The sequence below is a fragment of the Antechinus flavipes genome, chromosome 2, assembly GCF_016432865.1.
Source record: "Antechinus flavipes isolate AdamAnt ecotype Samford, QLD, Australia chromosome 2, AdamAnt_v2, whole genome shotgun sequence".
Taxonomy (NCBI): Eukaryota; Metazoa; Chordata; class Mammalia; order Dasyuromorphia; family Dasyuridae; genus Antechinus; species Antechinus flavipes.
The window spans coordinates 457,283,289-457,310,088 of NC_067399.1; the positions used below are offsets into that span (position 1 = coordinate 457,283,289).

Genomic DNA, 26,800 nt, shown 5'->3' on the forward strand with positions numbered 1-26,800 from the left:
CCCTACTGCCCACCTCATAAAATTTTAAATGCTAAAATGTATTCAAAGACCTTGATACTTTAAAGCCAACCTCCTTGTCAAGATTTGTTTCTTGTTAGTCCTCTGTTTTCAGATTTCTGTCCAAAATGGACTACTTCTGCTGCTTTATTATTATCCTGCCCTTTTTTGTCTTGATGTCTTCAATTTAATTAAACTTCAGCATTCATTGAGTGTTTATCATGTCCCAAATGCACTGGTGATACAAAGACCAAAACAAAATAATCCTTGCCCTGAGGAAAATAACAAATACAAATTGTGCTTGTGCTTGTGTCTGTGCCCATGCACATGTATGTGCACTACATACACAAAGTATAATTCAAAATTCTTCAAATGGTAGCTAGAACTCTAATAGCTAGGAAGCTAAGGAAAGGTCTCCCTTTGGGCATGGAGTATCATATAGATGTAAATAGCAAATTAGTTTTGTTCAAATGCAGCCTAATAGTGTGGTAGCAGGGAACACGGGTGAGAGATTGAAGTGGGGAAGAAGTTGTTATAATGTATGACCAATCTGGAAAGATAAATTGGAATTTTAATTGTTCAGTTGTTAAGGATTTTAAATGTTGGAGTTTGTCTCTTATCTTAGTGGCAATGGGGAACTACAGTTTCCTTGAGCAAGAGGAGTGACATCAGTACTGAATTTTAGAAATATCATTTTGGCAGTTGTGAGAAGAAATAGCTCTAGGTAAAGATAGCATTGTTAATATACCTGGAAGGGTACAAGAATATGTAGGAAATCAGTCTATATGCTTAAAGGTACTAACTTAAATGTTACTGAGTAATAATTCAAGTTCAATAATGAAAAAATTCTCAAGCTACTAAATATCCAACTTTCATTTTCTTTTCTACTTTATTTTACAGATGAGAAAACTGAAGCAAGCAGGGTGGTCCAAGGTAGTCATATAAATAATTAAGAGTCTGAGTACAAATTTGAATTCAGGTCTTCCTATTCTAGGTCTGGCACTCTATCCATCACTCCATCTAACTGCCCTCTAAATTCCTGATACCCTCTCCCTAAATATTAGTACACACCCTCTGCAAACTACTTTATCTTTATTTTGTATGTATATGTTTAATATATATATGCACATGTTGTCTTCCATGTCCTATGAGAAGCTTGTAAGCTTATAAGCAAGCTTATAAGAATAAGGACTATTTAATTTTGCAAGTGCTTAGCTCAGTGTTGGGCACATCAAGAGTTCTTAACAAATTCTTGTTGATTGACTAAATGAAGAACATTTTGGAGAGAAAATATAGGTAAGGAAACCAATTAGGAAACCATGGCGATTGTTAAGGTGAGAGATGATGAGAGGTTTTGTAATGTTAATGGAAAAAAGGGAAGGATGAAAGAAATTGTGCTGAGGTAAAATTGAATGGAATTAATAATTGAAAGATTTTTTTTTTTTTATTTAGTAAGAGGGTGAATGGTAGAGTAGTCAAAATTGACTCCTAGGTTGCAACCAGAGTAAATAAAACAAGGAATTTTTTAAAAATCTCATTTTAATTTTCAGCTCCAAAAGTCTTCTTACATTCTCCCTTCTCTCACTCCTTGAGAAAGCAAGAAATATGAAACTCATTTTATAAATGCATGTATATGTATATATGTGTGTGTGTATATATATATCATACCATATCTCCTTATTAGACATGTAGAACAGCAAGTCTTCACCTGGAGTTTGTGAAAATTTGTGACTTCAAAAATACTTAATAGCTATTTAAATCTTTGTAATCATTTGAAATTTATCCATTTTAAGATAATGTTCTGATTAGGAATTCACAGATTTCATCAGATTGCCAATGGGGTCTACAATATAACAAAAGTTAAGAGACTAGAATAGAAGAATAGTGCTGCCATTGAGAGAACTAGGGAAACTTAATAGGAGGGTGGGTTTTGAATAGATAAAGATTCCTATTTTAGACATGTTAATTTTGAGAAATCTCTGAGATACTAGGAGGATATCTAGAAGGCAGGTGGGGATACCTTTGTTCATCTATTTTCGAGCTTTGTATGCTTCATTCCTAACCATTTTAGGGTTGAGGCTAAGGAACTGGCATGGAATAGGATTTTAATTTAGACCCTAGGTCTTGATACCTTAGGGAAAAGGGGAATAGATAGTCTCCAACAAAAGGCATGTTTATACATTAGAGATCCCCTGCTTCATGCACCAAAGGATGTAGAGACTATGAATTCCCAGGGACTCAATGACTAGAACTAAGCACATGCTTCATGGACAGGATGCTAAGGATACTTCGAGTCCTTGGAATCAGCTGTCTTAGAATGAAGCTAAAGAGCTTGTCCTGAACATGAAGTCTACTAAGTACAGGGGACCCAGATACCTGGTCTTTATACACCTAAGCATACTGCTAGAAATCCTTATTATACTCCCTGTACTTTCATTGCTATTTCCCCAGTATTTTGGAGTGAAAAGTAAAAGAAAAAGAAACCATATTCACCATGTTCAGTTATCACAAGACCCAGGGTTGGACCTAATCAACTGGATCTTTATCTTATTGCCTGAAAATTCCCTTGATCCCTGAGATTTAGTATCCCTATCTGTTGAAACTAAAATTCAGCTATCTCTTTTCCATTCTTATCCCTATCCACCCCAAATCTTACCTCCCCCCATCTATGTATAGTCTCCTCATTGCCCCTTTCCATTGTGCTCTTTGGTCTGTGCTTCTTGCTAGATAATTTTATATTTCTATATTTTGCCCTTCACAAAAATGTGTATATGGATTTAAAAAAAATTTTCCCAGAAAATAAGCCATCCTTGGTTACTACATTTAGTGTAATGTGCTCCTATTTCTCACATTCCCCAAAATAATGGGCCAAGAGAAAAACCTGGTTTGTTCCTTGTTCCTCACAGATATTTTGAAACGTTCTCTATTATGTCATCCCTGTACAAACTTTTCTCTATGATAGAAGAATCTGTGAAGATTCTCTGTAAAGAATTTCAGAAGAAATGTGATGTATGTTGACAGAAGGGGATGTACAAACAGAAAAAATGGGTCTTTCAAAAGTACCAAAGGTATGCCATACTTTGAAAGCATCTGTTTCTTATTTACAAAATTCTTTAGAATCAAAACTAGATTTCTCCTATGTTCTTTGAAATCCCTAACTCAGTGCCCTTTTGAGAATAAGGTTTCTTTACTATTTTCAGTAAATGAAGAGATTAATGATTGTGGGCATTTAGAGAACAATGGAGCATTGTTTTGGAAGTACAGCAGTGGAAGCATATTTATAGTTCCTGTAACTGTTCCACACCTTCTGTTGCCCCCTCTTTACCCTTGTTCTTAGATGGTTGGTCTTCATCCCATTACCTATTGTTATTTCTGACAATTCTGGCATAGAGCTCCAAGAAAGCAGCCAAGGCCTTGGCACTTTGCCAGGGAACCTTGTGAAGCTCATCCATATATCAAATCATTGGTAACTTTCATGATGTTACCCTCACTCCTGATAGAATATGTGTATTACCCCCATGTCTGGGTCCACTATCACTTAGGAGAAATAATTCTTCTTTTTTGACAGCAAGTTCCAGGAAAGCTGAGGCACAAGATTGCCAACAGTTGAACTTAATGGCTCCATATGATCCCAGTCACCTTTACTCCAACCAACCAATGGGCTCAACAATTGAAATTGGAAGTGAGAAGACAGTTTCTCATGCCTTTCAATATGCCTTAAATGAAAAGCAAAGAAAATTCAGATGTTGCAAAAGTAGAGACATCAAACTTGAATTTCTCACTGCCTTTATCCTCTGCCTAGTTACCAATTATATCCCTGAGTCCAGCATAATGACGACTCAATTTTTTATACTTTTTTTTTTTTTAACGCTTACAACCTTCTCTAAATCAAATGGAAGGAATAGAGAATTCATATATTGTTATATGATGTAACTGAGATTCTGAGTGGTGAACTGCCTTTCCCAAGGTCACACATTTAATAAGTATCAAGTATCAATCTTCATCTTCTTATTCCATCAAAATTGGACATTTCTTTCCCACTAAAGCATATTGTTGGAATTTGTATGAATTTTTCTTTTCAGTTCTTTTCATTTATTCAACCCAGTCATTCAGCATTTATAAAGTCAGGCAATAACAATATCAATACAAAACTAAAATTGTTTTTGCCTACAAGGAGCTGATATTCTATCAGTGAAAACAATATGTACATATATGTTTTAAATGAACATGAATTAGATATAAAGGATATATAAAGCAATTCAAGAGGTATTCACTGACAACTGGGGATGATCAGCTAGGTTTAATGTAGAAAATTGGAATTGAGTTGAACTTGGAAGAACAGAAATCTTTTGTGATTAAGAAGAAAGGTATTAAAGACATAAACTATAGCCTACAAAGATTGAGGAGAGGAAAATCAAATGTCATGCACATAGAGCATCAAACAGACCAAATTGATTGAAATGTAGCATATGAAACCAAAGACTGATGTCAAAGCAATCTGGAAAGAGAAATCAGAGTTTGATGAAGAAGAGGTTTGCAAAATCCCACTTTGACTCTTAAAAGAATTTAATTTCCCATGTTCCACTATCCATCTTAGTTCACTGACCAATAGACAGCTGCTTCTCAGCCTTGTCTCTGGCCTGATGTTTGCCATCCCAAGCCTTTTTCCAGTTTAAAAAAACAACTGAATTTCAAGGTAGTGAGTATAGTAAAAAGGGCTGTGAATTATACATTATTTATAATAACAAAAGGCTGAAAACAAACTAGATGCCAGGAATTGGGAAATGGTGAAACAAGCTGTGATACATGAATGTAATGGAAAATTACCATTCTAAAAGAAATGATAAATATGAAAACAAGAGAAATATGAGGAAATTTTATGAGGCTACATAGAGGGAAGAAAGTAGTAGAGTTTAAAAATACTTATTATTAGAGTGTAAATAAAGTAAACATGGAGTGGCACCAAAAACTCTGATAAAATATTATATTTGATGCTTGTACAACAGTATCAAATTTAAAGCAGACATCTTTTCTTTCTGTTAACAACTGGAAAAAACTGAAGTGTAAAATGATGTGCAATCCATTGCAATCATGCTAATTTTGCTTAACTAATTTCAGAAAATGCACTTGGGGCAAATAAAAGAGAAAAATGCGAGATGGTAGGAAACAGAAAAAAATAAAATGCTGTTTTGGAATTTTATTAAAAAATGTTTGTGGAGGCTAAATGAAATAAATATACTTAGACATTTGAGCATAGTTTGGATTCCAACTACCTTCTTTCTTTACTTCTTTCTTTCTATGAACATTTGTAAAGTACCTATGTTTATTCAGGCATTAGTGATAAAGACTTAAAAATGAAATACTTTCTGCTATAATGGAACAAATATTCAATAAAGGAAATGATATGTATAAATATATGTGAATTAAAGGAAGCAAATTCAGTGAGAACACAGGCAATTGGAGTTAACTGTTATTTGGTATCTTTTATATGTCATTTAATTTATCTGAACCTCAATTTTCTCTTCTGTAAACAAATATAATTCTTATTCTATTTACTTACCTTTTGGGAATATTGTATGGAAAACATTAAGTAATCTATCTAAACTCATTCTTCCATGATAAACAAATTCCTACCTGGTCACCCTTTTTTCATCTCATGATTCTGAACCTTCCTGTAATTATGCAAATATTATTCTCTATCTCCCTCTGCCTCCTTCCTTTTCCCCCATCCCTCTCTAAAGCTACCTACCCATTATACTTTCTAAAATGTCTGATTCCTGCATAATAAACATGCTTTCATCTTATATCTTTTCCATTTCTTTCAACTTCTAGCTAAGAAAAGACCTGGCTGCTTCTTGATGACACTTGTCTTTCCATCATTGGCTATATTTTCTACTCATTCTCACTCCACAGGACCACTCACTGTTTAAGATAAGATAATTGAAAATATTCTTTGCTCTTCATTGACACTTCCAAGTTCTCCCTCTACCTCAATCACTCAGTAACCTCTTCTTCTTTGAGGTTCACTCAGTCCATAACTATTGCCCAATTCAATTCTGTTAGCTCTTGTCTACCAATCTCTAGGTCACTTTCCTTCCTTCAATGAATTCAGTCCCTGATTCAGTCTCTCGTTCCTCCCCAGCTCCTACCTTCGTATCAGGGGATTTCCACATATATATTGAAAATCCATCAAACTTTCTCAACTTACAGTTATTCAACTTACTCATTTTCCATGATCTAATTCTCCATGCCTCTTCAGCTCCAGAAATAGTTACAGACCCTTGATCTCACCATCAGCTATAAAAGTTACACTTACATGTTCATTACCTGACATTTCCCTATTTAATTTTTATCTCTTGTCATTATCTCCCTTTCCCTCTTTTGCTTGCTGTCCTAAACCTGTTCTACATGCTCACTGTGACCACCAATCACTTGACCTTTCAGTTTTTTCCCAGGCCATGACACCTGCACTGACTACACTTACATCTCTTCTGCATCTTAATCCATGGTGAACCAGTTCAATTCTATAATGTCATCTTCTCTTGTCCATTTTTCCTATCATGGATCTTGTCCTTCTAAATCTCAGTTTTGGATTACTCTTACCATCTGCTTTGCTCCTATACAGAAACTGCCAAATAAAGATGGAAAAAAAAATCATGAAATTTTTGGATCCACTATAAGTTTATGTTACATAACCTCAACTGCACTTGAAATATGGAAAGACAATCTTTTTACAATTCTCTAATTGATTCAATGTTCCACTCACTAAAGAGGTATTTCCAAACCTTTTCACACCTCCTCAAGTTTCCCATTACTCCTTTTCTTCCTACCTTCTCAGGTGAGAAATCTCATATATTGCTGAAAAAATTGAGAACATCTGCCATTTCCCTTCTCTCTTCTTCATCTTACATCATTACATCTGCTACTATTTCTTTCTTCATTGAAATCTCACATGAAAAGATTTCTCTTCTTCTTTCCAAAGCTAACCACCCCATGTCCATGAATGATTTCATTACATCTCTTCTTTTCCAGCAGACTGACCCTTCTATCATCTCTAATCTCTTAATTTTTTTCATTTTCTTCCTGTCTAGTGCCAGTTTCCCTTCTATTTAGAAATGCCTCCCCTGTGCTCAAAAAACTTTCTTTCCCTTGGCTTATCCCTTCTCTCTAGCTATTAATCTATATATTTCCTCCCTTTTATGCCTAAATTCCTTCAGAAGATCATCTACAATCTTTTACAAGATACCCACATCTTTTAAAAAAATTTATATATTTTATATATATATATATATACATAAAATATTTATGTTATTTTTAATTAAATATATTAAATAAATATTTTAATTAAAAAAATAAACATTTCCATGATGGCATATAAAACTGCAAAGGTATTATACATAACCTGCTATTCTTTTAAAATATATACAATTATCATGTAAATTTCTTGTTCTCTTCTCCCACTCTTGAGATGACTACCATTAGATACAAATATGCATAGATATGTAAAATCATTCTATATACCTATTTATCAGTTCCTCCTGGATGCATATAGATCTTCCTTCATGTATTTTTTGTAGTTAATTTGAGTATTTATAAATAGACAAAATTACTTTTTTGCTCAAAGTTGTTCTTAAAACAATATTGCTGTTATTGTATACAATATTTTCCTGGTTCTGTTCATTTTGTGCAAGTCCATTTATATTTTTTCCTAAGATCATCAAGCTTGTCATTTCTTATAGCACAGTAGTATTCTATTACAATCATACGATACAACTTGTTCAACCATTCCCCAGTTGACGAACATCCCTGAAATTTTTAGTACTTTGCCACCACAGAGAGAGCTGTTATAAATCTTTTAGAACATATAGGTTATTTTACTTTTTTCTAATTATCTTTAGAAAGAGACCTGGAAGTGGTATTTTGGGGCCAAATCTTTTCCTCTCAAGAACTTCTTAACTCTTAAATCTGGCATTAGATCTCATCATTCAACTGTAACTATTCTCTCCAAAGTTACCACTATCTCTTAATTGTAAAATCTACTAGCCTTTCTTGATCCTTATCTTTCTTGACCTTTGAAGACTCTGATACTATCAATCATTTTCTTTTCCTTGATAATTTCTTCTCCCTAGGAATGGTCTCCATGATATAATTTTATCCTGATTTTTCTCCTATATAGCTTACTGCTCCTTCTCAATCTTATTTGCCAAGTCTTCAACCAGGGAATACCAACTAACAGTAGAATCCAAGGCTCTCTCCTATCTGTCATCTCTCTCTAAGTTATTATGCTTAGTTATCTCAAAAGAAGGGAAAAGAAGAAAAGGAAATGCAAAGAAAGGGAAGTAGGAAAGGGGAAGAAAATAAGTATTTATATAGTGGTTCCTATGTGCCAGACACTGTGCCAAGAGCTTCACAAATATTATTTCATTTGATCCTCACAATGATCCTACAAGGTAGCTGCAGCTGTTTTCCTCATTTTTAGTAGAGGAAATAGGCCAAGAGAAATTAAATTACTGCCCAAGTGAGAATCTATGGCTGGATTTGAACTCAGATCTTCCTAACCCTATACCCCAAACTATCGATTATGGAATCTATAAACTTCTATGGATTAAGTTATGATCTCTGTAAAGATGATTCTCAGATTTACTTATTCAGTGCTAATCTCTGATTTGACCTCAAGTATTACATATCCACCTGCCTGCTGAACATCTGAACCTGGTTCTCCCATAGCCACCTTAAACTCAACCAGTATATGATTAAACTTTTCCTCAAATTCTCTCCTCTTCTGAATTTCTCTATTACTGTCAAGGATTCCATCATCCTCAGGCTTGAAACTACAGCCCTGTGCAGGCTCTCATCACTTCACATCTGGACTTTCGAAATAGCCTGCTGAGTGGTCTGCTCACCACAAGGCTTTTCTCACTCCACTGTCTCTTCCATTCAACTAGTAGGGAAAGCTTTCTAAAATGCAGGTCAAGTCATGTCACCTATGCTTAGTAAACAACAGTTGTTCCTTATTATCTCCAGGATAAGATATACAATGCTCTGTTTAATGCTCTAAACCCTTCATCACTTGTTCTTCTCCTCCATTTCACATCATCTGTGATCCAATGACACTGGGTATCCTTGATATTCCACACATCAAACTCGCCATTCCTGATTTTGTAGTTACAATTTCTATCTTCCATGCCTATAATTCCCTCTTCATCTCAGCCTCCTGTTTTCCTTTAGATCCCAGATAAAATGCCACTTTCTACAAGAAGCCTTTCCTGATCTCCCTTAATATTAGTGCCTTCTCTCTATTCTTTATCTCCAATTTATCTCACACATCTGTTTTTATTCATGAATGATTGCATGCTATTTCATCTACTAAACTGTAAGATCTTTTAAAAGCAACAATTGTCTTTTATCTATCTATCCATCTATTTAACACAATGTCTAACAAATCACAGGTGATTAATGAATGCTTATTGACTAACCTTAAAATGTTTATTCAGGAAGACATGAATTCAAATCCTATTTCAGATACTTATTAGCTGTGTGACTCTGGCCATGTCACAATCCCTCTTATTGCCTTAGTTTCCTCATAAAATGAGGATAATAATAGCACTCACCTTTCAAGGTTGCTATATGAATAAAATAAGAACATATTTTAAGGCACTTTGTGTATCTCAGAGTGCTATATAAAGGCTAACTACTATAATTATCATTATTACTCACATGTGAGTTATTAATATTCTATTTCATCTCTCATGTGGGAAGATGGAAGACATGGGGGGTGGTGACAAAAAGAGACTACAGAGAAAATTGAATTTATGAGTTGTCATGAAGAATTCCTACTTACAAAATGAAAGTCATTTATGGAAATACAGCTGGTTATTCTTGGTTTGTGTGCAAATTATGCACTTTGCTAGTTTTCCAACCAATTATTTAATCAAAGAATAAAAACTCATCTGAACAGTTACCTGATGCAAACATAACTAAGAAGAAGAAATTTGCTGTAAAATTGATTATGTTGCAAAGGTTCCATGACTTGTGATTGCTAGTCTCCCTATAACCTCTAGCAAAGATCTAACTGAGATAACACTAAATGATGTTAGCAGGGAAAAAGCTGAGAATGATATGACACACTGTCATCACTGGCTAATTTTTGGGTGTATGTTGTGTCTAAAGGCTCTAAGGCAACTTATAGCATGCCTCAATACATAAGATTCCCTATAGGGCAAGAGACAACCAGTAGAAACACAGATACACAGTAAAGTCTCTCAGAAAACTAGAGTTTCCAGAGTTTTACCATTTTACCCTGAAGAAGTATCACTTGATTCTCCAGTTCTCCCTTCTGAGAGCAAAGATAGTTTTACAATAAATGTCATTTCAGGAACAGTGATCCAGAATTTGGGAACATTCAGCTTTTGTAGACTGACTATAGATACCTTCTTACTTGATACCCTTATGAGAGTTTTGTCAGTAGCAGCTGTCTTCCTGTTTTTACATTCTGTCTCTCTGTCTCTGTTATGTCTCTCTTCTGTATATATTTGCATATATATGTGTATCTAAATATTCATATATGAATAAATATATACACATGTGTATATATAGTATATGTATACACACCCACATATACACATATGTATATATTTGTTATCTATATGCAAGTGTGTACATGTATATATATGTATATGTATTTGTGTATATATATATATATATATATATATTTATTTGTGTGGATATAAATATAAATGAAATTTGCAAAGCACTTAGCACAATGCCCATATAGTAGGCACTTAAATGAATGCTTTCCCCCTATAAGTCACTTTCTATACATATGGCATATTCTAAACTAAATAAAATGCTTTTTGGATGACCTATTCTTTGAGGTTTTCTCTACTATTTCTGTGCATGATCAATCCATAAATGTGTAATCAATCCATCAGTGGTATTGCCTGCTGATCCATTTCTGACTAGAAATATCTTCTTGATAGAATTTAAGGAAAAGTTTGACTAAAAGAGAATAGGATAGAGCTTTCTCTCTGGGACTAGTTCTTTCCTTTCTTTAGCCTGTTTTTCTAAGAGCTTCACTCTTGACTGACAATACTTAGCAAAGTCTGCCTCTCAAAGGTACTTATATGTGTTGTGTGTGTCATAGTTGCCTGTGTATGCATTTTATCTCTGTTTTATGAAGCTTGGTTTTTTTTGGTAGAGACAATATTATTCCTAAAGTTCCTAATTTATAAAGTGTGATAATAATAACTGCCCTCAGAAAGCTCAGATTCTTCTAGAAGAATATGATCTATAAACAGATGGTTAAAATATGTGATGTATGTAAACTTTATATTTCCCACAGTACTTGGCAAAATATTCTCTACAAAGTTCTAAATACATATATTTAACATCAAACACAATGAAGTCTCTATACTAGTAGCTATCTTTCCCCTTGCATATCACAAATCACATTTTTAATATCTCTACATCTCATTAATCATGTAATATTGTATATTAAAATTATTTACTTATGCATTATATTCCCTCTATTAAACTATGAGCTCTTACGGATAAGGAGATTAAGCTACAGAGATTTCAAGTCCTAGATTCTCTATCAGACTAAAAGTTTCATAATGGTAACAACCATGTCTTTAAAAATTTAAGGACTCCCTCACTTCCATAGGGCATAGGATCCGATCTGTACACTATAATATTTCAAGGTTCTGTGATTCTATCAATATGAGCTATATCCTCCCTGTGCTTCCCCACATGCAATTTCAATTGTTCTTTGTCTTAATCAAAGCTCTTTAAGTGTTCATTTACTTTCCTTCATAAACCTTCATTTACAAATTCATTACCTTGAAATCAACCTAGAGGTGAATCTCTTTGAACTTGTCTAGGCCAAAGCTTCTTAAACTCTGGGTCACAGCGCCATATAATGTCACACAGAACTGAATGTGAGGATTGTGGAATTATGATTTATTATCACTAAATGTTTGATTTGTCGATCTATTTTATATACCTATATGCCCGGAATCACAAAAATTTCTCAGGCAAAAAGGGGTCACAAGTAGAAAACTTTCCGATCTGGGCTAGGCAATTAGGTGGTATAATACATACATAGATTGTCTGATTTGGAATCAGGAAAATATGAATTCAAATTCTGCTTAAGCTACTAGTTGTATAGGTCTGGAAAAGATACTTACCTTCTCACTTTTCTTATCTGTAAAATGAGATATGAATCATTCCTACTTCATAGGGTGGTATCTTCATCATCATCCCTACCACCATCATTTTAATCATCATTTTTATTATTAGGCTTCTCATTGGGTGACAGATTTATTATCCTTCCACTCATCTGGGCTCCAAGCTTTTCTGTTTTGTTCAGATCCCTCTCAACATATGCTATGTGGGGATAGCCTTAAAAAACTCAGGTCACCCTTGTACCATAATCAGGCATTAGATCAATCATATATTTCAGTATGTTTTGCACTCACTAAATTTTTAAACATTTTGACTTGAAAAGAACTGAAAAGCCAAGTGTGCAGGGGATTGGAAATAGATACATAGAATACAAGAACTTTTCTGGAGAGCACAGTTAAAATAATAGGAAGGCTTCTATATTTTACTTTTATAGAGAGAAGTAAGAGCAACAGAGAATGGGTACAAAGCTGTTGTCTCTAGGGAGGTATTTTATCGGTTTCCTGTCTTATTTAGGCCATTTGTGTCTTTGTTGTTCATCCTTCACTTTTGAAGAGGGCCAATGTCTTGACTTGTGTGTGAATTGGATTTAAGTGAGACAGAGTTGCACAAATGCTTATTCTCTCTTCCAGAGTAACTGAAAGTCCAGTGATGAGACAAAAGTCAAGATATCTGGTGATGGCCCAGAATGCAGTGGATGGCCCTGGCAATTTTATTATCTGACCAAGCTCTAAGCACTCCATGGTTCCTTCTTCAGTCGCCTTAATGGCCAGAGGGACAAATTGCTCTCATCCACCATTCTGCCAAGGGAAGTCTTCATATATCTTGGTAAACATCCCCTAACTCACTGATTGATTTGAAGCCTATCAATTACCCTCAAACTGATTTCAGGGACTGTCTGATGAGATGGTTTTACCAGGGTGTGGCCTCTGAACCTGTTACAACTTCTTGGAACCATGTGAATATATTCAGTCATTTTCAGCCATATTTCCATTAGTATTTCTTAGCAAGGATACTGGAGTGATTGCTATTTCCTTCCCCTGCTCATTTAACAGATAAGAAAACTGAGGCAATTGGGATTAAGAAACTTGCCTAAAGTCACATCAGACAACTTGAATTCAAATCCTAACTCCTTTGCTTCATCCTGCTCCACCAAAATACTTTTAATTTATTTTGTTTATACTGACTGATATACGTATATGATAACTCCTTCATAGAATATAAACTCTTTGAAGCTAGAAGCTAGAACTTGTTTCATGTTTGCCTTTGTATCCTAAAAACATTTCTGTGCGTGGCACATATCAGGCACTTAAATGCTTGATTAATCATTCGTATTAGTTGTTCATGTCACTTCCATCCAAATCACTTCACTTGGCTGGGCTGTAGTTTCATTTTCTGTAATAATGAGAGAATTGTATTAGGTGACCTCATCTCAAGCCTCTTGGAATTCTTTGTAACCTTCAAGGCTCAGCTCAAGTTAAATGGTCAATACCAGAGAGTTCTTAATGCCAAATTTGTGTGTATGTGTAATGTACTTGTCTAGGTATACTTCTCCCAATTCCTCAGAATGTAAACTGCTTAGGGCCAGGGACTATTTTAATTTTTGTCCTTGTGTCCTTAGTGCCTAACAGTATCTGGCACATAGTGAGTATATAAAATATGTTTTTTTAACTGAATTTCTTTCTTCCTTCCTTCCTTCCTTTCTTTCTTGTTAAGTGTCTGTTGTCAGATTTGAACTCAGGTCCTTCTGACTTCAGGACTGGTGCTCTATCCACTGCGCCACTTAGCTGCCCCCTGAATTTCTAAAATCCCAAATTTGTTGTAAAGTTTATGAAACTCCTTATTTTCAACCTTAATTCAGGACCAATAAGACAATGCTGTCCCACAATCCTTCTGAATTTATTTTTTTATGAGGGCTCACATGAAATCTCAAAACTGTAAGGATCCTAGATGGCATTTAGACTAACCTCACTCTAACTCTAACCAGTACTTTCCTTACATCCCAAATAAAAGGTCATTCATCCTGTGCCTGAAGACATCAGTACTGGAAAAGCCATTATCTCCTATGTGAAGATTGTTTCTAGTTCTATTTTACTTTTGTACATTGCTAACTTTTAGGAAATTTTTCTTTCATAGATTTTAAAGTTACATTTCTGCAACTGCTACCCATCATTCCTTATCCTGTGATCAAGCAGAATTCTTTTACCCCATGATAATCCTTCAACTCTTTAAAGAAAAGTAATCAAATTATTTGACTTGTTACATATTGCTTCTAAACCGGGGATTCTTAACCTGAGCTTCTATAACTAATTTGTTTTCCTCTTATCCTATGTATTTTTTCATGCATGTAAAGATATTATTCTTTGAAAGGATCCATACATTTCAACAGACTAACAAAGGGGTTCTTTGAACAAGAAAGGTAAAAGATCCCTGCTCTAAGAACCCTCCTGGTTTTTTCAACTGACCACAATAAGGTTTTGAGTATTATCATCATCATCATTGATAATCTCCCAACTTGTCATTGTCTTTTCTAAAAAGTGGCTCTTAGCTATAAATTTGTGGATATGCTTTGATCCAGCAATACATTTTCAGGTCTATATCCTAAAGACATAAAAAAGGAAAAAGACGTATTTGTATAAAAATGCTTACAGCAGCCCTTTTTGTGGTGGTTACGAATTGGAAATCAAAGGGGTGCCCATCAACTGGGGAATAGCTAAACAAGCTGTGGTATATGATTGTGATGGAATATTATTATGTTATAAGAAATTACTAGTAGGATGATTTCAGAAAAAAACTGGAAACACATGAACTGATGCAGTGAAGTGAATAGAATCAGCAGAAGATTGCATACAGTAACAGCAATATTCTTTGATGAAGAACTGTGAATGACTTAGCTCTTTTCAGCAATACAATGATTCAAGACAATCCCAAAAGACTCATGATGAAGCATTCTATCTGCTTCCAGAGAAAAACTGCTCTTGTTTGAATACTGATTGAAGTATGCTATCTTTTTTACTTTCTTTCATTCTTTTTCTTTTATTTGAGTCTTCTTGTACAGAATGACTAATATGGGAAATGTTTTGCATGACTGCACTTGTATACCTTTTATCTAACTGCTTATTGTCTTGGGGAAGGGAACAGGAAAGAAGAAAGGAAAGGAATGAGGGAGAGATAGAATTTGGAACTCAAAACAAAAAACAAAGCAAATGTTTTTAACATATATTTGAGGGGAAATATATTGGGGGAGAAAAGTGGCCCGTGGTACTATGTAGAATATTCCAAACAAAGCTTGAGAGTAAGTACCAGTATACAAGACTGTCATCTTACTCATTCTAGACATTCTACTTTTCTTAGAGTCTTACTGAGCTTGAAGTGCACTTAAATTATTTTCACATTAAAATTGTCTAGTCATAAATCTCTCCTTCTACATTTGAGCAGGTGGCATTTTGAAGCTAACCATAGGGTCTTTTGATATTTGATTTATACAGGTCCATTGTTGTAGTCTAACAATAACACTTATTTGAACCTCAAATCTGTCATGTTAGTTACCCTTCACAGCATTGCATCACTTATAATGTATTAGTGAGCCATTTATGAGCTTTAATCCAAATCACTGACAAAAAGTTTAAAAGAGCATGACTAAGGTTAGAATTTGGGACCATCTCATTAGCAGTCTAAAGGCTGATCCATTAACAACTATTATTTGGAAATAAGTATTCAAATAGATCTCAATTCCACTTAACTCCATCATTACTCCATATCTCTTCTATCTTTTCTATTAAACTATTGTAAAAGTAATCTGGGCATCTACATGGTACAGTGGATAGAGTACTGGGCCTGGACTCAAGAAGATTCATTTACTTGAATTCAAATCTGGCTTCAGACACTTAGTTGGAGAAGAAAATGGTAAATCACCTTAGTATCTTTGTCAAGAAAATCCCAGATTGGGTCATGAAGAATCAGACACAATTGAAATAATGGAATAACAGCAGTGAGAAAAATCTGGGGTATCTTATGTCTATGGCATTCTTATCTAATGTCCTAGCAACCTTATTACTCCTATCTATCCCTCTAGGAATTCCTCCCAAACATATTGTAAAATAGTCTTGTAAAAATGGAAAGAACATTGTGCTAGGAGTCAGAAAATCTGGGTTAAGGCCATAGATCTGATACTAATGCTGTATAGCCATAACTTTTTAAAAGTCCCTTTCTAAGCCTCAGTTTCCACATCTGTGAACTGATGGGTTTGTATTGAGTAATTGGCTCTAAGATGAGAGAAGCTATGTTCTGACATTCTACATAATATAATACAAAGTCAAAAAAAGTGAATTCAGTATTAGATTGCATTTAAGAGAGTTCAGTTTTCAGAGCTATGATGGCAAAGGTAGGTGATCTCAGTGTGATCACATATAGAGTATTTTGTTCAGTTTTAGGCCGTGTATTTTAGGAAAGACACTGACAAGCACACTCAGAAATGGACAAGGATTATGAGAGAATTTGGCCTCAAAGGCTTAGTTGAGGGACCTGAGGTTTTCTGGCCTGGGGTTAAATCTTCAACCGTTACTATGGGAAAGGAATTATGCTTGTATGCTTGTTTCATGAACTCCAAGAGGGTAGAACAAGGAACACTTGGAAGAATTAAATTTAGACTTGGGGACAATGAAAGGATATAATACATATATTAATGTAATTAGGATTGATGAGGGTAAGCACTCAGGAAATTTTTCTTAGCTTCATGAAAGGGGAAGGATGTATTTCCTAATAATTATTAGAATGGACTGTTTTAAGAGACATTTGGCATTCTTCAAGTAAAATATTGATATCATTAAGTAAAACATATTAAAGACTAGATTCCTTTTAAGATTATGGGTTAAACTAGATGACTTCGGAGATCCCAGTCAATTCCTGAGACCAGGATTCAGGACAGGTTCCTTTTAGGTCTAAAGTGCTTTGTTATCATATTCTCTTTGCTCCATTGCTTTTGAGTTTCAAAATTCTATGCTTCCCTTTTTTTGTTTTGTTTTTTTTCCTTCTCACATACTAATGCTTCAGCCATAACAAAAGCAAGAAGTTTTAAATAATTATTTGTCCAGCAACAGAATAATTATTATCATATAGTGCAATATTTAGTAGGCTTGTAATCACTACCAGTACCCAGCTTCTTAAACTGTGATTTGTGACCCCATATAGAGTCTTGTAATTGAATACTGGTCATGAAATTATCATTTGTTATAGTAAATGATTTATCTATTTTATATACATATATTCATGAGGTCACATAAAAATTTCTCAGGCAAAAAAGGGTTCCAAATGGAAAAAAGTTTAAGAAGAGAGTATTGAAGAATTATGAAAGATTCTACTTGGAGACCTTCTTCCTTGACTATGACTTTAAGCACAGGGAATGAATACAGATGGTGCACCAAGGAATTCATTCAGATCATCCCTCCTCATCCCAGTCCTGATATGGATCCTCCTTTCATTGGCTCACCTGTTTCCTGATCACAGAGCTGCTCACAGGCATCAGTGGTCCTCTGCCCACATAAGTCTCTTATCCAGGGAGATGTGGCATTAATCTGGTAATAAAGGGAAAGCTTGGCTGGATTTAGCCAGTCGGAGATGTCTAAGTAGCTCCCTTCACTCACCACGAAGCTGCTCCCTGTGAATAGACAGAAAAATACTTTAATTTTTTCCAGCAGTAATACAAATACATGAGAAAGAAACCTACAGCTTCATGTTGAAGATGGAAAAATGATACATGAAATCTAGATTCCTTATAGCATTACCTGATAGAGTTTGGTTTTTTTTAACTGTTTCTGGGACAATTTATTTCTTTTATGCAGAGGTAGACATATCCATTTATTCATAACATATATAGACCTGTATGATATAGAAGAAGGACCTTGGATAAGTTTTAAACTCTTTAGGACTATTTTTTCTTAACTGTAAAGGGACAGGATTGAATCAAATATTTCTAAGTATTTTGAACTTATGACTAAGACTCATTCTTTGAATTGGTGGGGGGGAAGTTTGAATTTCTTTTCTGCTACTTGTTAGCCATATAATTTTGCTTTTATTTGTGTGTGTGTGTGTGTGTGTGTGTGTGTGTGTGTGTGTTACAAGGCAATTGTGGTTAAGTGACTTGACCAGGATCACACAACTAGGAAGTGTTAAGTGTCTAAGGTCAGACTTGAATTTAGGTCCTCCTAAGTCCAGAGCTGATGGTCTATACATTGTGCCATTTAACTGCCACAAGCCATATAGTTTCAATCAAATCATTGAACCTTTCAGAGTCTCAACATTCATATTTGTTATATGGGCTAATGATATTTATATTGTCTATATCACAGGCTATTCTGAAGACAAAATGAAATAATGTATTTAAAGCACCAAAACTTAGCCCAGTGTGACACATAGTAGGTCCCTAATAAATGCTTATTGACTAATAAGTCAAGACTTTGAAACCACAAGGTATTATATTAATGTAAACTTTTTATTATAAAACAAAAAAACACTTAAGGCAGCTTGTACATAAAATTAGAATGCAAAATTATATATATATATATATATATATATATAAAGAGAGAGAGAGAGAGAGAGAGAGAGAGAGAGAGAGAGAGAGAGAGAGATTAGAACAGAGACTGTTGTTTTTGACTTTTTTTGTGTCATGGCATTCTGGTGAAGCCTATGGACTCTCAAAATAATCATTTGCTGTCTACATTCATAATTGAAAGAAATGCTAGATTTTTTTTGAGGTTAGTATAAATAAAGCCATTTTTTTTCACAAACAAGTTCATGGATTCCCCTGAAATATCTCCATGAATCCCTCAGAAGTCCAAGGACTGCAAATTAAGAACCTTTAATCTAAAGGAAAGAGAAGAAAGATAAGTGATATTTGCAAGCATTCAAGGTCAGCCAACTAACTACTCCAGTCCAGCTTTGAATATTTTTCTAAGTTTCCTGGCATCCAAAGCAAAAAAGGTAAACCAATTGGCTTATAGTTTTCATTTTCTGACCAGAAAAATGCACTTAGTAACTGTTCAATAAATGTTCTTTTCATAAATGAATAAATGGCAAGGACTCAATAACAGGCTACAGGATCACCTTGGGAACTAAATTCCATCTCATGAAAGAATGAGATTCATCTTTCCCTATGCTTCTGATTCCCCCATGTTTTCCTTGGAATCTCCTTTCATCTGGTTGGCTCTGCACCAAATGTGTCTTTCTGTTGTCTCCTCACACCTCTCTCTCTCCAGAGAGCAGTGTTTCTAAGATGAATCCATGCCCAAGTCTCTGCTTTAAAACTGTGATGTTTCTTTATTTTTAAAATGTATTTTTCTCTCCCACTGGCTTGTGGGAATATGCATCATCTAATTAGCCAAATAGATTTTCAGTTCAGCCCAATCATTTCCTTATCTAACATCTGAAGCCCAGCATTGCTCAAGGGACTGCACAGACGCTGAGGTCCTCATTAACTCTGATCTTCAATTACATTGATTATAAGACTGCTTCTGTAATTGTGTAGCATACATCAAGGGTGAGTAGAGGAACCTTTGCCATTCTTTGGCGTTTCTATGAAGCCAAAGGCACACAGACCACCAAAGAAACTGAGAAGTACAGATGGGAGCTAAAAATACTAAGGCAGAAGGTATCACCCGACTAAATTTCCTAGAGAACCAGATAATAAGTGCTTTTCTATTATATCTGTGCCAGGTAAAGGGGGATTTTAAAAAGAAAGGTTTTGATTTCAAAAATGAATTGGAACTGTGAAGGAGAAGATTGTATGGTAAAATTATTTTCATAAATGAAGCTAAGAGTCTCTTGTCAAGCCTAATTTTTATATTTCCTCATGAAGTAAAGAGATGAAAGATGGAATTCTTCCTATTCTACTATTCCTTAATTATTTAGCTCCCATTGATCAAAATTTTAAGGCTGAAATCTAGTAGGAAAATGGTTCTCATTATGTCATTAAGATATCAAAAGCTATCTTAATTCTTCCCTGTCCCAATATGGGAAATAGCCAAATTAATGAGACATCTAGGAATAAAAAGATCCTAATAGAACCCCAATTCGATTCAATTCAATTAGCATTTGTTGATCACTTATTACATACAAATCACCAATCTGCTAAATATAAAACAAAAAAATTATTCCCAACTCTCAAAGAGCTTATTTTTATTACTAAATAAGTAGCCAAATAAAAAAATTAATGAAAAATATTAGAGCAAGAGGGATTTTAGAAATAGTAAAGAGAGAAAAACCAGAGGAACAATTTATACAATAGCAGCAACATTATAAATAAAAAGACTCTGAAAGATTTAAGAACTCTGATATGTCTGTGACCAAGCATGTTTCTAGAAGACTAAGGAGGGAACATACTATTCAGCTCCTGATGGAGAAGGTGTAGACAAAAGATGCAGAAGACAACTTAAGTTTTTGGATATGATTAATGTGGGCTTTTGTTTTGCATGACTATGCACATTAGTTACAAAGGCTTGGCTTTTCTCTTTCCTGTCCCAAATAAGGGGTGGGTGAATAGAAAGGAGAGAGGAAAAATGCTTAAGAGGTGGGGGGAGAAGGTAGGGAAAGTTAAAAAGGAGAAATCATTTAGTCCAAGTCTTTGATTTTAAAGAGACTATGTTACTAGGCAATAGTGTGCATCAGAGTCATATCTAGGTAGATCTAATGCCCAGAGGTTTTTTGACTCTAAGGCCATGACCAAGTTGCAATGCTAATAATGGTACTCTGATACTTAGATGAGTCTTTGATCTCATTCAAGTGGGTACCTGCTTCCATATATGTAGATCATAGCTTATCCACTCCTTTTCAGACTGCATGAAGGGTTCATATCCTCCTATAAATACCTCACAGATCTATTGCCTTAGGTATTTTAATATTATAATAAACATTATTTAATAATAATAATTAATAAATAAAACCCAGTACAATACTGGGTTTTGCCCATAAGGATGACCTACCATTATCTTTTTCTAGTCATATGTATCCTTTATGGTCACTTTTGCACAATACTTAATTTTACGCTTCAGAATACTACCTACAATCATTGACCTTTAGATCATTCACAATTTTTAATTTTCCAGAAATCATTGTATTCCTTAACTCATATCCATGTAACACCACAAGGAGATTCTTGGTAGCAAAAAAGATGGTCTTCTCTTCCATCTATTGGAGGTGGGTAAACAAATTACAGCACATGAATGTAGTGAAATATTACTGAATTGTAGTAAATGACAAATATGATAAATACAGAGAAACATCGAAAGATTTACATGAATTGATGCAAAGTGAGATAAGCAGAGTCATGAAAGCAATATATATATATATATATATATATATATATATATATACATACAATGAAACAATAGCAATATAAGTGGAAAGAACTACAACTACAAGACATTTGAAAGTAAGTATATAAAAATTACAAGCTTGGCCTAAAGAAGACATATGAGGAAATACTTTTGCTCCAATCCCCATTCTTTTGCAAAGTTTTTAGGAACTACTACATGGAAAATTGCATATATATTCTATTTTTTATGTATTGATTGGTTTGTTGATTGCTTTTTTCCTTTTCCTCTTCTTCTTTCTTTTAAAAGTACTCTTTGTTAAATGGAATGACTTTCTGAGAGGTGGTAGGAGGAGAAATGGAAAGGATATTTAGGTGATGTAAAGACAAAAATATGCATATTTTTAAATGAATTCTCATGTCATGAAATAGTTTGTGATCCTTGAAAGTACTGAACAATTATTCTAATGCCACCAAGCTGGCCACTGTCCATATGCAGTATTCACTTGACATATATTTCTATCTCTATATCTATGTCTATATCTCTAATCAGCTTTCTTTTTTTTTTAAATTTTATTTAATAATTACTTTATATTGACAGATCTAATCAGCTTTCATCCGTTGTTACCTGATTTTTTTTTTTTTGAGATCAAAGAGAATAAATATAATCCTTCCTCTAAAAAAGTAACTTTCCAGACACTTTAAGACAGATATTATGTATCTCAATTCTTCCACATGTTAAATATTCCCACTTTCGCATATGGTATGACTTCAAATTCCTTTATACTCTCTAATTTTTCAATGTTCTTTTTAAACAATGGTGTCCTGAACTGAATACCTCATTCCAGATGTAGTCAACAAGGGCCGACCTCAATGGGACTATCACCTTCATATTACTGGAAACTATGCCCCCTTTTTACCACATCACACTGCCATCTCCTATTTCATTGTATTCCACCAAACTATCAGAACTGTTTTAGACTGCTTTCTATCCATGCATCCCCCTTCTTATAATCATGAATGATTTTTAATGCTTAATATAATCTTATACTTATCCCCACAAAATTTCATCTTGGTAGATTTAACACAATGCTTTAGTCTGTTAAGATCCTTTCCTATTCTGATACTATTATACAGTTGTTTATAAGGCTTCTTGATTTGGGGTCATTTGTGAATTTGATGACCATATCTTCTATGCTTTTATCCAAGTCCTTAATAGAAATGTTTAATCAACACAGAGCCCAGGACAGATTTCTGGGGACTCCCTTAAAGACCTCCTGTCACACTGACATCAAACCTTTAATACCTGCTCTTTGGCCATCTAATCGATTCTGAATGCATCAGATTTCATATTCATCTAATATCATCCCTACATCACACAGAGAATATTGAACACTAACTATATCAAAAGTTTTGCTAACATCCAAGCAATGTTTAGATATAACATTAATTTCTTTTATTATTTTGATAATTCTATTGAAGGGCAACTAATAAGTCAGTAGATAGAAGGCAAATCGATTAACTCTGTTTCCCCCACTTTCCTCATCTGTAAAATAAGATAAAGAAAATGGCAAACCATTCTAGTATGTCTGCCAAGAAAACCCCAGATGGAATCACGAAAAGTAAAATGCAACTAAAATCATTAAAAAGAAATTCTGTCACGAAAGGAAATGTTGTTAGTGTGGCATGACCTATAGATAAATATGGATTCTTATGGCTCTTTGCAACCTTCCCCTGTCCTTCCAGATATGTATCAAACATTTCTTTAAGCATATCTTCAATAAATTTCCTAGGAACCAAAATCATGATCATTAAACTACAGTTTGCAGACTCAGTTCTTTTCCATCTTTTTAATCAGGATGTTTGCTTATGTTCAGTCACATGGTGTTACTCTTGTTTTCTAGGATCTTTCAGATATCACTGATCTTGATGCAGCAATCATCTTCCACTTCTTTCAATATTTAAGAAGTAAGTGTATTTGGGTTGAGCAATTTAAGTTCATCAAGAACAGTTGGGTATCCTCTTAGTATTTCATTATCTTGGGAATCACATCCCTGATGTTTAGCTTTATTCTGCGATTTCTAATTCCAAAGCCAATTCTTTTTAGCAAAGGAAAAATAAGTATGAACACCTCTCTGGCACCTCTGTTTTCATATTTTTATCAAAAATGCCATTAATGTATGTGTAAACCTTCATAATAAAGATTTTAAGTATATGGTTCAGTGATTACTGATTTCACATTTGAGATAGGAGGCAACAAAAGCAAATGTCCTTGGCCTTTTTCATTGTTTTAGAATAGTGTCTAGTTTGATATATTTTGAAAGTACTTCCTTGAGTGTGCCTCTAAAATTATCACATCAAACATAGGTTTCTTATGCTTGTCTTTTTTTTTCTGTGCCAGATACTCTTTTTGAGCTCTTTTTCATCCCATGTCCATCATAGCTTATTGAGAACTAAAGTGTGAGAGTTGAAATATAGTTCCACAGAGTAATCAATGATGAGAATCAGTTGTGAAATGCTGGCAAATCTTTTCCATTTCCTTCTATTTGTTGTGTTTGCTTAAATGTCATGTATAAATGCTCCAAGGATGTCATCATTTACTTTGGTTTCATGTCAAGCTTTCTTTAGATATCTTTTTCCCTTTCATTTTTTTTTTTTTTTTTACTATGTGTGAGGTAGTTTCAGTAATCTTCTGTTATTCTCTTCTGTGATGTTTAGGAATTTCTATTCTACACAGACATTGACCATGGCTTCCATCTCCCTAAAGTTTCCAAAAACATAAAATATCTTCTGGACTATTTTAGTTCCCTTGTTGTGGTAAATGTTTTGATACCTGATTAACTTCTTTGAAAAATAGTCCCAGTAGGAGTTAATTTCTTTACTTTTATCCATTTTCTTTCTTTCAGGTAGCAGCTTATTTAAGTATATCTGGTAAAAGTTGTAATTAACTTTTCATTTAATATTATTTTTATCTTTGATTAATCATCTGGCTATACACAGAGAACAGATTGTAAAATGACTCCTAGATTAGTAATCATTCATTTATTATTAAGATAGTATTCATTTCAGAGGGAGTGTGTGTGTGTGTGTGTGTGTGTGTGTGTGTGTGGGTGTGTGTGTGTGATTTTGTTCAGTGCTTACCATTTCTGGCATCTTGAAGAATATATTTACTTTAAAACATATTTTCCCAAATATTTTTCACCACCTTCCCTACATTTCTATCAACAAAAATCTGTCAATCAACATTCATCTATTAAGTGCTTAATATGGACCAAGTACTATGTATATATGCTACTGATCTGATTTAAGGAATCTTGATAAATTATTGATAGTATTTCTTCACTTCTTCATTCTCTACATTAAATTCTGGTACAGATGCTGCAGTTATGTTCATTGTAGTTTTTTTAAAAAGTAAGATGATAAAATGTCCTATGAATTACGGTTTCTTGTCCTTGTGCACAAAATAAGAACTATCCCTTGGGAGTTGATAAGCCCCTTGGTCTGCCACTTGGTAGGTTATAGATGATAGTTTGTTTATGCTGAGTTCTGAGATGCTTCCCCTCTGAAGCCACAAAGAAAAAAATATATATACCCATTGAATACATGTGTGTATACACACACACACACACACACACACATATCTATATATAAACACCTATATATTATATGTGCTCCCACACACATATATTCAAATATTTGAATATAGTTCTGAACATTTTTCAAGATTTCTCTTTTTTTGGCCAAACATTTTGTTTTCTTTGGATGAATCTAGCTCATTAAACTACCTGTCTTCTTAAAGACTGATTGAAATTTGTAACTATCTCTCCTAAATTTTGGCACCAAATATTTAATATAATTTTCATGGCATCTCATCAACACAGGAGAGAGTAGGATGATCACCTTCTTTGCTCTATCAGCTGTGATTATGGATAGAGGAGGAAATTCCTATAATCTTAGGCATAACAGTAGCTAACATTTCTGTGACATTTTCAAGTTGCAAAACATTTTACTAATATTATTTTATTCTTGCAGCAACTATGGTAGATAGATGCTATTATAATATTCATTTTATAATTTAGGACATTGAGAAAGAAAGCAGTTAAATAACTGGTTCAGGATCACACAGATAGGAACTATTGGTGGTCCTATTTAAACTTAGTCTTCTAGCACTTTATCAAACTATAATAGCCAGTGGCATAAAAGAGGCATTGGTATTTATTCTGTCCTGGTCAAATAAGAACTTGTAGGAGTGTTATGTTCAATTCTACAAATCAGAAGTACATTGATAAGTTGAAGAACCATCAGAGGAGAGTGATCAAATGAGGAAGAACTTCAAGGCCATGACAGGAGAGAATGAGTTAAAGAAATTGGGGAGATTAACTTAAGAGAAGGCTAAGTAGGGTAGGGTGGTCATGAAGGTTGACATAAAAATATTTGAAAGGATATGATCTTGGAAGATGATTCAACTTTTTCTATTTGATTACATAAGGCAAAATTAGTAAGAACCCTTAGAAATGGAAAACAAGGGAAATTTTAAGCTTCATATGAATGCAAAAAATAACAAACTACCTAAAAACTGGAGCCATTACAAAGTTTATGGCATTCCCTTGGAAGGTAGTAGCCTCTTCCTCATTCAAGGACTTCAAACAGGCTTTACAACTTTGTTGTTGAGAATTTTGTAATGGTAATTCTTTATGGGATAGGGGTAGGCTTATATAGCCACTGATGTCTCTCTGGACATTGCATTTTTATGTTTCCATGATTTAGTGTCATAATACATCTTAATGCCTTTTTTTATTACAGTTTTTTATTTTCAAAATATATACATGGATAATTTTCACCACTCATCCTTATAAAACCTTGTATTCCATAATTTTTCCCTCCCTTCCCCCCACCTCCTTCATAAGATGACAAATAATCCAATATATGTTAAACATGTGCAATTTTTCTAAATTTTTCAACAAATATCATGCTGTACAAGAAAAATCAGATCAATAAGGAAAAAATGAGAAAGAAAACAAAATTCAAGCAAACAACAAGAAAAAGAGTGAAAAATACTATGTTATAATCCACATTTAGTTCCCACAGTCCTTTCTCTGGGGGTAGATGGCTCTCTCCATCACAAGATCATTGAATCTGGCCTGAATCATCTAGCTGTTGAAAAGAGCCATGAATTGATGCCTTTTGTTGACAAAAAACTTGGCGTGAATGGATGATTAGACTAACTTAGGAGAGCATGTCTTATGTTCTGATGATGAAAAGAAGGTATTTCCCACATAACAGAACTGACATCTCCAAGCATCAACCCAGAGGCTTTCT

At 34.1% G+C, this 26,800-nt stretch overlaps 1 protein-coding gene across 2 annotated transcripts in view; it reads right to left on the bottom strand.

Moving 5' to 3' along the window:
* The window catches only part of ASTN2 (astrotactin 2), a 1,134,072-nt gene that overhangs the window by 667,979 nt on the left and 439,293 nt on the right, over nt 1-26,800 (bottom strand). For both annotated transcript variants that reach the window (XM_051979519.1, XM_051979520.1), the window contains exon 7: nt 17,666-17,833. In XM_051979519.1, coding sequence (XP_051835479.1) covers nt 17,666-17,833 — 168 coding nt within the window. The remainder of the gene's footprint in view (nt 1-17,665; nt 17,834-26,800) is intronic.